Source organism: Gopherus evgoodei, chromosome 1 (assembly GCF_007399415.2).
Source record: "Gopherus evgoodei ecotype Sinaloan lineage chromosome 1, rGopEvg1_v1.p, whole genome shotgun sequence".
Classification (NCBI taxonomy): domain Eukaryota; kingdom Metazoa; phylum Chordata; order Testudines; family Testudinidae; genus Gopherus; species Gopherus evgoodei.
The window spans coordinates 226,873,127-226,888,909 of NC_044322.1; the positions used below are offsets into that span (position 1 = coordinate 226,873,127).

Genomic DNA, 15,783 nt, shown 5'->3' on the forward strand with positions numbered 1-15,783 from the left:
ATTCTGAGCAGCTTAGCCACTAAAATGCTGAGTGCCTGTGGGAAAGTCAATTAGGATTAATGGGATTTTCTTAAGTGCCTAAGCATATGAGGAGCCTAACTCCCACTGATATCAAGTGTATATTTAAATGCTTTGAGTTAAGTCCATATCTATTCAGCAAAGTACTTTAAGCATTTGCTTAAGTCCCACTGTAGTCAATGATCAAGCACCTGCCTTAAGTTAAGGATGCTTTGCTGAATAGAGATGATCTGCTGAATCAGGGTCTCAGATGTTACCAGCAACATATGCTGCCTAACCACCTCCTCTACCCAGTTTATCATGATCCCTTGGGGCTATGAAGTATCACTGAACACAAATGTTGGGCACCCACTTAGCCAGCTCCATGCCTTCTTCCAGTTCCACTACGCAGAACATAACAAATTTAATCCTAAATAAGTAATTTCAAGTCAGACAAGTGAGCAAACAAAAGGTGTCTTTATAACAAGTTTATTCCATAGAATTATCAAGAAGTCACACTTACCCAGAAGAAGAAATTAAACACAAACAAGAGATACTTCAGATAAATAGTCATCCAGTCATCTTGCTCGGATTTGTTGAAATGGGACATTGTTGGAGTCTCTAGAAACAAAAAACATGTACATATATATACACATACAGGCACATATATACCTTAAATTTTCAAAAAGATTATTCCTCCCCTAAAAACCCTGGGACACACCCTTTTCTTCTAGAACAAAATTAAAAGTGAGGTTCTACTCTGAAAAGTGACTTTAAAATGGCATTATGAGGCCGCAAGTTTCGAGAATTTCTGTGTCAAATATGCTCAATTTGGAGGGGGGGAAGTGGGGGAATTTTTTCTAACTCCCAGCCCTGCAAACTCACATTGAGCTCTTAGCATTAAGCTGAGTTCTTTTCTTTTTGCGAAGTTCGTTTGCAAGAATAAAGATTCTGCATGCAAATCTTTAGTGACCCCCATTGTTCTCAGCCAGATATATAAAACCCCCATTGCCTTCAGTGGGTTAAAACAACTGTAACTACAGTATAATTCTAATTATCCAGCTTTCCTTAACCAAAAATCCTAGTTATCTGAATCTACGCCATAGTCCCCCTATAGAGCCCTATGTTAGTTAATAGGGCTTCTGGTTATCCAACCACCCAGTTATGCAGAAGGTTTGGATGTCTCCGAGTCAATTCAGATAATGGGAGTGTATTGTATTTGGAATTCAGTCATCAATTTTGTTGATGATACACAGGAAGGACTAGAATCCAGCTCCTTCTCTCTAAGCATGTTGGCTCTGCAGGGTGAACTGGGTGTAAAATGCAATAAAATATATAATTAAAATCAGAAGATTGAAATTAAAGAAGAATTTGTGAAAGATCAATCATGTTAAATATAGCTATTAGTCTAGATCAGTGGTTCCCAAACTTGTTCCTTCACTTGTGCAGAGAAAGCCCCTGGCAGGCCGGGCCGGTTTGTTTACCTGCTGTGTCTGCAGGTTCAGCCGATCGCGGCTCCCAGTGGCTGCAGTTCAGTGCTTCAGGCAAATGGGAGCTGCTGGAAGTGGCGTGGGCCAGGCGACGTACTGGCCGCTGCTTCCAGCAGCTCCCCTTGGCCTGGAGCAGCAAACTGTGGTCTGCGGCCACTGGGAGCCGCGATCAGCCGAACCTGAAGACGTGGCAGGTAAACAAACTGGCCTGGCCCGCCAGGGGCTCTCCCTGCACAAGCGGTAGAACAAGTCTGAGAACCACTAGTCTAGATTGATGGGAAGTATTAATGTTCCCAGTAAAAACTTTGTAACCAGAAGTTAAGGATTAAATTAAATGATGGATTCTTTCAATCACAAGAAATACCCTTAAGAGAACTGAGAAACCATGCATGCAAATGTCAAGTTAAGGTTCATCTTTATAAACTACAAAGAACATTCCAAAGTATGGAAATGCTTGAAATAAAATTATCCAAGTAACCCATTGCACCACGTTAGAAACACAAATTCTGAGACAACCTTATCTATTCCTTATACAGTTTAATCTATCTCAGGAATATCTCTAGCCTAAAAAAGCTTTGGGAGAATGTGAATGATAGGGAAATTTAAAAGCTTGGTATCTCTGAAACTTTGTATGATTTGGTCCAAGCTTTCTAGAAACATTCTTTCCCAGGATAAGATGTGCCATTGGAACTCTGAGGATTGGTTTCATTCTGATGAGGTCAAGAAGTGATAAAATTAGGTTTACAAGAGGAAAGTAACTGACCAGAATAATAGGATTTTTCACTTCTCCATAATGTCTGCATTTTCAGAATTTTTACACAATGTATTAATACCAACAAAATATGGGTTAGGCCAGTGGTTCTGAACCAGGGAGACGTATACCCCTGGGGGCACACTGAGGTCTTCCAGGGGGTACATCAACTTATCTAGGTATTTGCCTAGTTTTACAACAGGCTACATAAAAAGCACTAGTGAAGTCAGCACAAACTAAAATTTCATACCGACAATGACTTGTTTATACTGCTCTGTATGCTATACACTGAAATGTAAGTACAATATTTATATTCCAATTGATTTATTTTACAATTATATGGTAAAAATGAGAAAGTAAGCGATTCTTCAGTAATAGTGTGCTGTGACACTTTTGTATTTTTATGTCTTATTTTGTAAGCAAGTAATTTTTACGAGGTGAAACTTGGGAGTACAGAAGACAAATCAGACTCCTGAAAGAGGTACAGTAGTCTGAGAGCCACTGGGTTATTATTACAATGAATTGGGGACTGATTGGTAGGTAGAAAACAGAATGGGAATTAAAGATCTGTATTCTTTGTGGAATTTGGTGAGGCAGAGCACCATGGGGTTCTGTACTGGAACACCTATTGTCAACTGACCACCAGGAACTGGTCTGGTATTTTGTTACCAACTCAGACAAAGATACAATATGCAGATAATATCAAAATAGAGAAAATAGTTAAGTCTTAGAGGGATGGATTAGGCAAACAGACTCAGAAGTGGAATATGAAATGTAATGCAAAATGATGCCCTTAGGTAGAAATAATGCCCAAAGTAAATACAGTTTTAAATTACATCAAATGAATTAATGAAGCAGAGGAAAAGGCGCTGGGTGTACTGGTAGACTCAAATATTACATTTTTGGTTGACTGTATTTAGTAGTAAAGAAGGGAACAAAGCGGGTATATTATATACATCCAAGGATTCTGTGCTATCATTGATAGCATGTCATTTTATATAGCACTGATTAGATTGTATTTGAAATACAGTGTCCACTTCTGACCATCAAAGCAGAAGACAGTAAGCATAGGCCAAATAAACTGATAAGCTGAAAGCATGGATTTACGGATGAGACGAGATTGTTAAAAAAAAATTATTAAAAAAACCAAAAAAAATGGGGATACTTTGTTTGAAGAGAGGACGAGATTAAAGTAGTTACACTCTCAAAAGATTATAAAATTGAACGTGATGGTCTGAGGACATTGAGGAGACCAGAATTAGAGGAAACACAGGTTTAAGTGAAGAGGCACTGTAGGTAAGCAGAAATTAAAATTGTATTATTTTAAAGAGAACAGCTGGAATGAACATCCTACTTAGGTAGTGGAGTCAAATGATACTAATGTATTTAAGCAAAAATTAGATGGTTATATGGAATTTGATAAGTTCTATTTTGAAAGTGATTATGTAAAAATTGCACCTTCCTACTCAACAGATCTGCACTGTATGTATTCAGAGTCAGATCTATTTACATGGAAAATGAAAATAAGTTTTTACTACTTTTTATTCCTGTTATTCCTACAGAGCCCACACAATTCAGAAAGGGAGCTGGATTCTATTCCTTCTTGTGCATCATCACCAAAGTCGTTTAGTAAATTTCAATCAGTTACACCTGTGCTACAGATTGGAACTTAGGCTACTGGGTAAAATTATATGGGCTGTGCTATGCAAGAGGTCAGAAAACATCATCATAATGGTTCCTTCCAGCCTTAAAATGCGTAGGTGAATCCTGGCCCCTTTGAAGTCAATGATTTTTGCCACTGACTTCAACGGGGCCAGGATTTCATGCTATGAATCTACCAAACTCCTTTAAAACATCATACATAGGTGTCACAAAAGGGAAATGACCAAATACAATGGAGTTGCATAGGTGTAACCAACAGCAGAATTTGGCCTCCAAAGCTTTTATTTACTGGTGACAGCTGGGAAATAACCTAAACTTAGTCTCAGCACTTAGGCTGAGTGGGTAGGCTGATAATTAAAATCCTACCACAACCACCACCCACCAGTTTATAGATGGGAAAACTGGATTCAGAAAATTGCGATGGTCACAGTCACACACTGTCAGAACCAGGATTAGAACTCAGTCCTAACTGATTTAATTTGCTTCTATTTGTGTCCAAAAATCGCTTCCAAGAACTGAAATTTGAAACCACATTAGAGTATGAGCCTGTTTAGATCATTACTTAGATTGTAAATTATTTGAGGCAGGGACTGTCTGTTTTGCTTTGTGTTTGTACAGCACCTAGTACAATGGGGTCCTGGTCCATGACTGAGGCTTCTAGGCACTAACACAATACAGATACATTCCCAAATGACAGTACCCTTTATAATTTCTTCCCTTACTATACATTCTTTACAGGAGCACAGATTCTAAAATGTAACCCTCACCAGTTGTCCCTAACACAGAGGAATATAAAAACTGATCCTCCATTAAAATTAACACAATCCCTTCCCTTTTCATCATTCAGTGCTTGAATATTCCAATTGATCTGTGGCAACTGAAAATTAAAATCCTTGGTTATTACTGAAGTTGCTAATGACACATCCTCTAGCATCTCTGAAAATGCTAATTACCCTTATCTGGAGGTAACTATTTCCTATAAAGACACTTCAATGGCTTAGGTACTTGAACTGATTAAACATGTCTATCATTTTTAAATTTTGTCTATCTGCAAATTAACGTTTATCACTTCACTGCAAAGTTTCCTGAACTTCAACAACAGTTGGACTGGGTTCGATTTGCATCATATAAAATAAAACAAAACAAACCGCCCCTGCCTATCCAGTCCAAATGCTGCAGAAAGTCCAAGCTTGCTGAATTCTGAGACATCAGATACCCACCCCGCCAGCCACAAGAAAAGAGAAAAGATTCTATTAAAAGTGATACTTTTCGAAGGCTTGGTCTACACTGTGTGTGTGTAGGGGGGAATTAATCTAAGTTACGCAACTTCAGCTATGTGAATAATGTAGCTGAAGTTGATGTACTTATATCTACTCACCGTGGTGTCTTCACTGCGGTGAGTTGACTGCTGCTCCCCCCGTCAACCCTGCCTGCACCTCTCGCGGTGGTGGAGTACAGGAGTCAATGGGAGAGCGCTTGGGAGTTGATTTATTGCATCTAGACTAGATGTGATAAATTGACCCCCGCGGGATCGATTGCTGCCCACCGATCAGGCAAGTAGTGTAGACATACCCTTAGGGGGAAACTATCTATTACAATGTATGCTTTTTCTTAGTTTCCACTTTGAAACAGTGGTAGAGTAGGCCAATGCACACTAGGAAACTGTAGTGCATGGAAGCAAGGTCCACATGGACATTTAATGCATAGCATGCTAGTGCACTGTAGATTTACATTCCAGCTTGCCACACACTAACTGCACATCTAGATAAGCCCTTAGCTCAAAAGAAAGTCAAATCACATTGAATATTTGTGTAAAAAGCTGTCCACTCCCAATCGGAAAGCCACATATAGGATGAAATTCACCCCTCTATAAAGAGCCCCACAAAAGATATATGCACCACTTAAGTCCTCAAAAAAGGTGTTACATGATGGTACATGGGCCTCTGCTTGCCTTCTGCTCCCAGTGAACAGGGTGCATGTTAGGCTTTCAAATGCCCTTAGGCTTGGTCTACACTATGCGTTTAAACCGATTTTAGCAGCGTTAAACCGATTTAACGCTGTACCCTTCCACACTACGAGGCCCTTTATATCGATATAAAGGGCTCTTTAAATCAGTTTCTGTACTCCTCCCCAACGAGAGGACTAGCGCTAAAATTGGTATTACCATATCGGATTAGGGTTAGTGTGGCCGCAAATCGACGGTATTGGCCTCCGGGTGATATCCCACAGTGCACCACTGTGACTGCTCAGGACAGCAATCTGAACTCAGATGCAGTGGCCAGGTAAACAGGAAAAGCCCTGCGAAATTTTGATTTTCATTTCCTGTTTGCCCAGCGTGGAGCTCTGGTCAGCACAGGTGGCAATGCAGTCCCAAATCCAAAAAGAGCTCCCGCATGGACCGTACAGGAGATACTGGATCTGATCGCTGTATGGGGAAACAAATCTGTTCTATCAAAGCTCCGTTACAGAAGACGAAATGCCAAAGTGTTTGAAAAAAAAATCTACAGGCTACACAGTGCTGCGTGACAAGTGTAACGGGAAGCCAGAGACTCAAATGGATGCTCATGGAGGGAGGGAGGGGCTACTGAGGACTCCAGCTATCCCACAGTCCCCAGCAGTCTCCAGAAAGTATTTGCATTCTTGGCTGAGCTCCCAACGCCTGTAGGTTCAAACACATTGTCCGGCGTGGTTCAGGGAATAGATCGTCAATTTACTCCCCACCCCCCACGTGAAAGAAAAGGGAAAGAAATAGTTTCTTGACTTCTTTCAATGTCACCCTATGTCTACTGAATGCTGCTGGTAGACGCGATGCTGCAGCAGTGAAGAGCAGTATCCACTCCTTTCCCCTGCCCGGTGGCAGACGGTGCAGTAGGACTGGTAGCCGTCCTTCTTATCAACCCGTGAGTGCTCCTGGCTGGCTTCAGGTGAGGCTGGCTGGGGGCGCCTGGGTGAAAATAGGAATGATTCTCGGTCATTCCCAGTAGATGGTACAGAACAGCTGGTAACTGTCCTCATCATAGCAACTAGGGGCTGAGCTCCATCAGCCCCCTCCCTTTCCTGTGTAAAGAAAAGATTCTGTCCTGCCTGGACTATCATAGCAGCGGCATGCTGGGCTCCTCTCCCCCGCACCGCTTAATGTCCTGCCTGGACTGTCATAGCACCAGAAGGCTGCCTCCCCCTCATTTTATCTCACTAACAAGTCATTGTTTCTTATTCCTGCATTCTTTATAACTTCATGACACAAATGGGGAGGGGGCACTGCCACGGTAGCTCAGGAAGGTTGGGGGAGGAGGGAAGCAACGGGTGGGGTTGTTGCAGGGGCACCGCCCGTGAATGGCATGTAGCTCATCATTTCTGTGGGATCTGACACGGAGCAGCTGTGCTCTCTGATACACTGCTTCTCTAGTACACTTGCCCCATATGCTAGGCAGGACTGACTCTATTTTTAGAAACCATAAAGGAGGGATTGACTCGGGGAGTCATTCCCAGTTTTGCCTTTGCGCCCCTGGCCAATCTCAGCCAGGGGCACCCATGATAGTAGCAGACAGCACAGAAGGACAGATAACTGTCATCTCATTGCCAATTTACACTGGCAGCAGACAGTACAGAACGACTGATAACCGTCTCTGCTATCATGCAAAAGCAAATGAATGCTGCTGTGTAGCGCTGGAGTATCTCCTCTGTCTGCGGCATCCAGTACACATACGGTGACTGTAAAAAAAAAAAAAAAAAAGCTGAACGGGCTCCATGGTTGCCGTGCTATGGCATCTTCCAGGGCAATCCAGGGAAAAAGGGCGCGAAATGATTGTCTGCCGTTGTTTTCCCGGAGGAAGGAACGACTGACGACATTTACCCAGAACCACCTGCGACAATGATTTTTGCCCCATCAGCCACTGGGCTCTCAACCCAGAATTCTAAGAGGGAGACTGTGGGAACTATGGGATAGCTACGGAATAGCTACCCACAGTGCAACGCTCCGGAAATCGACGCTAGCCTCGGACCATGGACGCACACCGCCGAATTAATGTGCTTAGTGTGGCCGCATGCACTCGACTTTATACAATTTGTTTTATAAAACCGGTTTATGTAAAATCGGAATTATCCCGTGTGTAGACGTACCCTTAGACTCCACTTAAACCTGCAGAGCAGCTTGTGGATGCTATGACTTAGTGGTCAGAGCCTAGAATAGAGTCAAGGTTAGAAGCCACATCAACAATCACAGCTAGAGTCACAGTTAAAAATCACACCCAGGGTCAAGCTGAGGTCAGTAAATGGAGTCAGGGCAAGGAAACAGAAACCAGAAACAAGTGGTTGTAACAGGAATAAGGAGCGAGAACCAGGGGAGGAGGCAGAAATTTGGTCTCCAGGGTCTGGCCAGCACCAGGCCTAGCAACTAGTTGCTCAGACAAGAGGTGTGGCAGGAACAAGAAGCTTTATGCTATGAGGTATCCAATTAGCTGCCTGCTTCTGGTCAGCTGATCCCACTGTGCATCCTCTGTTTGTGGGGCGTCAGCTGTAGTTTCCTTGTCTAGCCTTGCAGGGCGATGGCAGAGTGCAGAGAGTAAGGCTCTCACTCAGCCAGCTTGTGAGACACATGACACTGCTACCAAATCAGGCCCAATCTTGAAAGTGAGGTTGACTACACTGTCTGGTGGTGGGAGCATCCCAAAGTGGTGGCCAAAGCAGTCTCTCGGTTGCAAGGTTTTGTGACAACGCTCTTTCCTCGTGCACAGAAAAAGTACTCGGACCTTCCCAAACACATGATAAGGAAGGGGATGGTGGGCATGGAAAAGGTTTCTCTTGACAAAAATTAGTGCATTTACAAAGTGTATTTTAATGCTATGTAAAGCTCAGCCTGTGAATTTCTCTTGCTTTCTGGGTCATCTCTCGTTTAAATGAAGAATCTCCTACTCAGTATTAAATATTTAGTACTGTCTTCTACATTTTCTAAATCTCCAGCCAAAAAAAAAAAAAAAAAAAAAAAAAAAAAGGATTACAATGGAACATTTTTATAGTGGTTTTGGACTTTCACTTCCCTTCACTGCATTTCAGCTTCACTTATAGGCGCTGACTAAGCAGCCCAAACCTATTCAACAATGACCTTTCGCACATGTTTAACTTTGGGCATGTTTGAGTCCCATTGACTACAATGGGACTTAAGCATATGTTTAAAATTAAGGTGGAGATGACAGGGTAGTCTCAAAAAGATTACAGATTACTCTGCACGGGCTAATGTATGGCATCATGGTATAATGGCTGGAGGAGAGTAGGAATTGCATAAATCAGACAAAGTTGCCACCACATAAGGCATTGAACAAGAAAGACTAAATTTTACCTTCATTTTGCACATGGAATTCCCGCTAATATCAAAAGGACATAGTCCTGATCCGAGTTACAGCAAGTTTACACCATATAATTCTATTTTCAAGTGAGTCACTGTTGATACACACCTGTGTGAGATCAGGACCCAGGTCAAAGACAGCAAAGAAGTTGTTCCTGAAGATGTTGCCCCGAGGGCTTAGGAGAGCTGCAAAAAGATGTGAGTGTTACAGGTTTGGTCACAGAGACATCCTTGGGACCATCACCTGATGTGCTGAAATTACCTCTGAGCCTATTTTCCCTGCTTGCCTGGGACTCCAGAACCCTGTTTTGTTGAGCCAGACATGCTAGCCTGCTGCAACACAGACCCAGGGTTTGAGCCAAGCCCCCAAAGCTGCATGTTAGAGAGCTCAACACATTTACCTGTCTCCAGCACCCAGATACCCAGCTCCCAATGGGATCCAAACCCCAAATAAATCCATTTTACTCTGTATAATAAAGCTTATACAGGGTAAACTCATAAATTGTCTGCCCTCTATAACACTGATAGAGAGATATACACAGCTGTTTGCTCCCCCAGGTATTAATCACTTACTCTGGGTTAATTAATAAACAAAAGTGATTTTATTAAGTATAAAAAGTAGGATTTACGTGGTTTCAAATAATAACAGACAGAACAAAGTAAGTCACCAAGCAAAATAAAGCAAAAACACACAAGTCTAAGCCTAATAATTAAGAAACTGACTACAGGTAATATTTCACCTTCAGAGGTGTTCCAATAATCTTCTTTTCACAGACTAGACTCCTTCCTAGTCTGGGCCCAATCCTTTCCCCTGATACAGTCCTTTGTTAGTTCCAGCAGACTTCTTCGGTGGTAACTTGGGGTTTTCTCATGACTAGCAGCCCTCTGTCCTGCTCCACCCCCTTTTAGTGCTTTCGCACAAAGCGGGAATATTTTGTCTCTCTGGGTCCCCACCCCTCCTTCTAAATGGAAAAGGACCAGATTTAAGATGAATTTCATTACTAGGTGACATTGTCACATTTCCTGTGCAACTCCAGCCTCCGTTCTTCCTGGGCTGGCCCACACATATACAGGAGGGTTTGCATGTAAACAGAGCCATTTACAGTTCATTGATTCTGAAGCACCCTTAATGGCTTCCACTTAATATGTTTAAGCTATAAACTTGTATTACTAACGTATTCTCCTAACTCCAGACATAGAAATAATACATACAAACAAATAGGATGAACACACTTGGTAGGTTATAAGCTTTGTAATGATACCTTACAAGAGACTATTTGCATAAAGTATATTCCAGTTACATCATATTCACATTCACAAGCATATTTTCATAAAGCATATGAAGTGCAACGTTACAGTAAGTTCTGGGTCAGAGGCTGAAAACTAAATGGAGATTGGGCTGGCAATGTGTGTTTAAGCGTTGCTGCGAGCTCTGCGTAAAGGCCAGCAGTGCAGATTAATGTCAGAATAAGAAGTAGACTTGAGAGGTGAATCTTGTTTAAGATGATTCCTGCTAGTAGGTGTCAACATGATTTCTTTGTCCAACACAGATAAGGCCTGAACATTTTTACAAATACTATAGACTAGGGAGACCAATTTAAAACTGGTTCTTGCTAAGGTAGTCCCAACGGCAGGGTAGATAGGACTATAATACAAAATTTTAATATTACTTAGTCAAAAGGAAATACAAAACTTACAGGTACGTTTAAAGCAAAAAGGAAAGAACTGAAGTTTTTCCAAGTGACGGTCACGTGTTTGCTCTAAGATAGTGAAGGGTTTTCGCAAGGACATTAAATAAAAGATAATTCTGCACAAATATTTTTAGATTGGCACAGAATTTGTTTCCAACAATTAAATTTAATTTCTTAACTTGTTTCCAGTACCACTCTCTCTAAAAAAAGCTTTCCTACTCCAAAACCAAATAGTCACAATAGGAATGTTTTTATAGAAGACTGGAACTTTTGTTAAATATAAGTCAGGACTCATAAACTTTAAGGCCAGAAGGGACGATCATGATCATCTAGTCCAGGGGTCCCCCCAACGTGGTGCCCACGGGCGCCAGGGCATCTAAGTGCGCCTGCGTCCTGGCCGGTGGTCGAGCATCCGCTGAAATGCTACCGAAATTCGCTGACAAGCGGCGTCATCCAGAGGCGTTGCTGCCGAAAAGCTGCCGAATTTCAGCAGCATTTCGGCAGATGTTCGACCGCCGCCATGGTCCTTCGTCTGGCGCCCACCAGACGAAAAAGGTTGGGACCATTGATCTAGTCTGACCTTCTTCACATTGTAGGACATAGAACCTCACCCATGCACTCCTCTAATAGACCCCTAACCTCTGGCTGAGTTACTGAAGTCCTCAAATCAAGATTTCAAGACTTCAAGTTACAGAAAATAGTCCATCTACTCAGTTTAAACTTTCTGTATTTCCAAAAACTTCGCATTTAGAATGTTTTTGAAAAATTAGTGTACTTTAAAAACAAAGAGTCCAAAAATTCCAACCAGATTTCTGGATCATCCATTATCTGCTAGCAAGGACGTTTTATTTTCTAGGGCAAAGCTAACAGCTATGTCAGTAACTCTAGGGCAGGTGGTATGCATCTGGAAAGTTCTATTTACTAGTGGGTCACAAATCAGGAGAAAAGTCCTGAGCCTGTAGACAGGGCTGGCCCTAGAATAAAATATTGCCCTTGCCTCCATTTGTTAAATTTTTGAATACCTTATTTTTTATTGCATTTGTAGCTCAGTTCATGACTGATGCATGATTTGCATGCATGATTTACCTCTATCATATAAGATGATAAATTTGCATGCTAGAATCTGTAAATCTGCATTTATTCATGGCATACATAAGCAAATAAAAATTGTTTCCTCTAAACTTACAGAAACTTTTTAATTAAGAATAACTGAAATGTACTAACATCAAGAAATTGAACGGTGCACTAACATTGGGTGGACCAGTATTAAATAGTGTTACAGCAGGTGACAGCCGTAGAATGTTAACCCCAGTCCTTTAGTTCAAAAGGTTGCCTTTCTTGCCTTTGTCCTCACAAACTGAAGCACAGCATCAGAGAGATCCAAAGACTGGCCAGTGATAAAGAGATAAAATAGCAACAATGTGAGTTTCTCATTGGCCATCATCAATCAAAGATATGTTTTAATGAGCCTGAGCTTCGAAAAGCTGCACTCACCATTCACAACTGGGACCAGCAGTATGAGCAGAATCCTCAAAGCTATCCACACATTAGGAAAAGTGTCTTTCAGTTCTGCATCATGAAGGAACTGGAATACGTGGAGTGGAAAGTGCTTCCCATGTTGCAAAACGTGACGGATATTGTCCAATTCGACACAGAGGTCTTTATTATTGACGTCTGAACATTCCCCATGTGTATCAGCATCTGGTGAAGGTCTGCAAAATTGTTCAAGAGTGTTTTCCTGTCTACAGGTTACTAAGGTCATACAAAAACCTCTAGGTCTTCTTGTAGTATTTGTCCGAACCTTTCTTTGATGGACACTTAAGCACCATCAGCAAGGGAGCAAAAAACTCGATTTTGAATTTTTCTTCCAAGCTTCCCATCACCTCATCTCTACCGTCAGAACCGATGCCCCACCCTTATGTACCCACTAGGGCAGTGCTTCTGAAAGCCAGTCCGACGCTCGTTCAGGGAAAGCCCCGGCAGTCCGGGCCGGTTTGTTTACCTGCCGCGTCTGCAAGTTCGGCCGATAGCGGCTCCCATTGGACGCGGTTCGCCACTTCAGGCTAATGGGGGCTGTGGGGAGCAGCGGCTAGCACATCCCTCAGCCCGCGCCACTTCCCGCAGCCCCCTTGGCCTGGGGCAGCGAACCGCGGCCAGTGGGAGCTGCGATCGGCTGACCCTGCGGATGCGGCAGGTAAACAAATCAGCCCAGACTGCCAGGGACTTTCCCTGAACAAGTGGCAGCCCGACTTTGAGAAGCACTGGTCTAGGAGGTTCGAGGAAAATGTAGTTCTCAGAGAGTCTGGAATGTTCCACGAGATTCTACAAAGATCCAGAGCATTCTAGGAGGTTAGTGAAAAATGAATCCACATATGGAATACCTGAAACAAACATTCTATTTTCCCTTTTGTTGCTAACAACAAAAACAACACCCTGAGCCTGGCACCCCTGCAAGCCTGGCACCCCAAGTGGCTGCCTGGGTCACCTGCCCCTAAATCAGGCCCTGCCTGCAGAAGTGGTTCTGCATTCAGACCTTTGCACCAAAAAGGAGATGGCCTTGGTCTGCTCTTTTTACAATGTAGCAGAAGAAGCAGAGTGTGTAATCCATATTTCTTCAAGAGCAGCCTGAACTGCTGATGCCAATCTACAGCAGTGTAACCACAGCTCTAAAGAAGGAACTTCTGGGGAAGCTCTTAAGAGGCTAGTTGGCTAGAGAGCAACCACAGTCCTTATTAACAGTCTGGTCAGTCAGCTCGCTCTACATCTGCTCAGACTTCTGGACACATCTAGTTCAGCTATTCAGGCACACTCCGAGACTTAACACAATTATTAACATAATAATTTCCATATTAAGAATATGTCACCTCATGAGCATAGTCACTCAGATTTGTTCCCTGTCCTTACAGATCTCAGTTAATGTCTCCTGGCCAGAAAAAAATCTTCACAAGGACATTTAGAGAAGTAAAATAAAGGTCTCATGAAAGTGCAGACCCACTGAGAATATGACACTGTCTCATTCCTGTTCTTCATGCACGGATAGGTTCATACTATCTGGAATGATCTTAGTCTGGGCTGAATAAGGGAAAGACAAGTTCACTTATAGCATGGAATACTGATAGACAGTATCTGTGAGGTGTTGGGAAATTTTATGGTAATAGGGAGGAAGGTGTTCAAGGGTTTGAAAAGAAAAATAGCAGCATATTTTGGGGCTGTCCTGTGATGCAGTAAGCAATTTTTTACTGAGCCAAATTCTGCTGTTCCTTAAATGAGGGCAGAATCTAGCATGCTCTGACTCTTCCTCTCATTTTTAAGGTCTCATTGAGAGAGACCGAGCACGCTACTTTCTTGATGCCTGCAGTTTTACAAGTCAGTTAGAAAACCAAGATGTGGGCCTCGATTCAACAGAACACTTCAGGAAGTGAGCTTAAAGTTAAATAAATGCTTAAGTGCTTTGCTCAATTATTGGGATACACTGGGCAAAGAGCTGCTTCTTGCAACTCTTTCTGAAAGAGGCCAGGTTCATGCCTAATGGCATTTCCAATAGCACAGACTGATACCAAAAAAGCTCATCTAATGACTTAAATAAGGGATTCTACAATGGAAGAAAAGTAACTTTCAAATCAGTTTTATGCCTTTTTACTCTTAGTTTTTGGGACATAACCCCACAACAGCTTAAGTATTTAAACAGGTTTTACAGAGCCTCATTGAGATGTTTTATTATAAGGGTAGCCTTGCCTCAAAATGATGGGCCTGATTCTCCTCTCACTTCAGTCAGAATCAGGATCAAATCCATTGAAGTCAATTGAGTTACAATGGTACGAGGAAAATCTGGCCAATGCAGTTCTGCTGCCAGTGAATCTTGATGACAAAAGCTTTTCCAAACGTAAGATGGTCTCTTTTCTTGTCAGGTAATACTACTCAGTTGTAATTGACTACAAGATACATCTGACATTTCACTCCTAAAAGCTCCTAAATTATGCATAAACCTGGTGTTAGCTCATTGCTTAGTGTTACATAAGAACATAAGAAAGGCCAGACTGGGTCAGACCAAAGGTCCATCTAGCCCAGTATCCTGTCTTTTGACAGTGGCCAAGGCCAGGTGCCCCAGAGGCAATGAACAGAACTGGTAATCATCAAGTAATCCATCCTGTCACCCATTCCCAGCTTCTGGCAAACAGGCTAGGGACACAATTGTTGTGAATTACAAAACTTTAACTATGTGAATGAAATGAACCTCAAATCTTTTTAAATTCCATTCTCCATTATTTTTGTTTTGTTGCATAGCCCATTCTAAGAGAAGAAGTGTCAGGAATTTGGGTCTTGATCAAGTGTAGATGAAAGCCCCTAACTATTCATTTTGGGACATACAGTGTCATGCATTTGCACTTAGTAGTTTAAGATCACAGAGTTTTATACCATATTAACAATGAGATTTAAAATAGCCTCATAGACTTTAAGGCCAGAAGGTGCCATCATGATAATCTAGTGTGACCTCCTGCACATTGCAGGCCACAGAACCTCATGTACCCACTCCTGTAATAGACTCCTAACCTCTGGCTGAGTTACTGAAGTCCTCAAATCATGATTTAAAGACTTCAAGCGACAGAGACTCTACCATTTATACTAGTTTGACCTGCAAGTGACCCATGACACAGGCTGCAGAGGAAGGCGAAAAAAACACACAGTCTTTGCCAATCTGACCAAGGGGAAAATTCCTTCATAACCCCAAATATGGTAATCATTTAGATCCTGAGCTTGTGGACAAGACCCACCAGCCAGATACCTGGGAAAAGAATTCTCTGTAGTAACTCAGAACCCTTCTCCTCTAGGGTCCCAGTCACTTCTTTCATT

At 42.2% G+C, this 15,783-nt stretch overlaps 1 protein-coding gene across 2 annotated transcripts in view; it reads right to left on the reverse strand.

Moving 5' to 3' along the window:
• Window positions 1–15,783, reverse strand: part of TSPAN11 (tetraspanin 11) — a 179,301-nt gene that overhangs the window by 147,217 nt on the left and 16,301 nt on the right. For both annotated transcript variants that reach the window (XM_030538493.1, XM_030538484.1), the window contains exons 2-3: window positions 9,351–9,427; window positions 521–618 (exon numbers count right to left, since the gene is read on the reverse strand). In XM_030538493.1, the coding sequence (XP_030394353.1) occupies window positions 521–607 (87 nt within the window). In that variant the 5' untranslated portion in view covers window positions 608–618; window positions 9,351–9,427. The remainder of the gene's footprint in view (window positions 1–520; window positions 619–9,350; window positions 9,428–15,783) is intronic.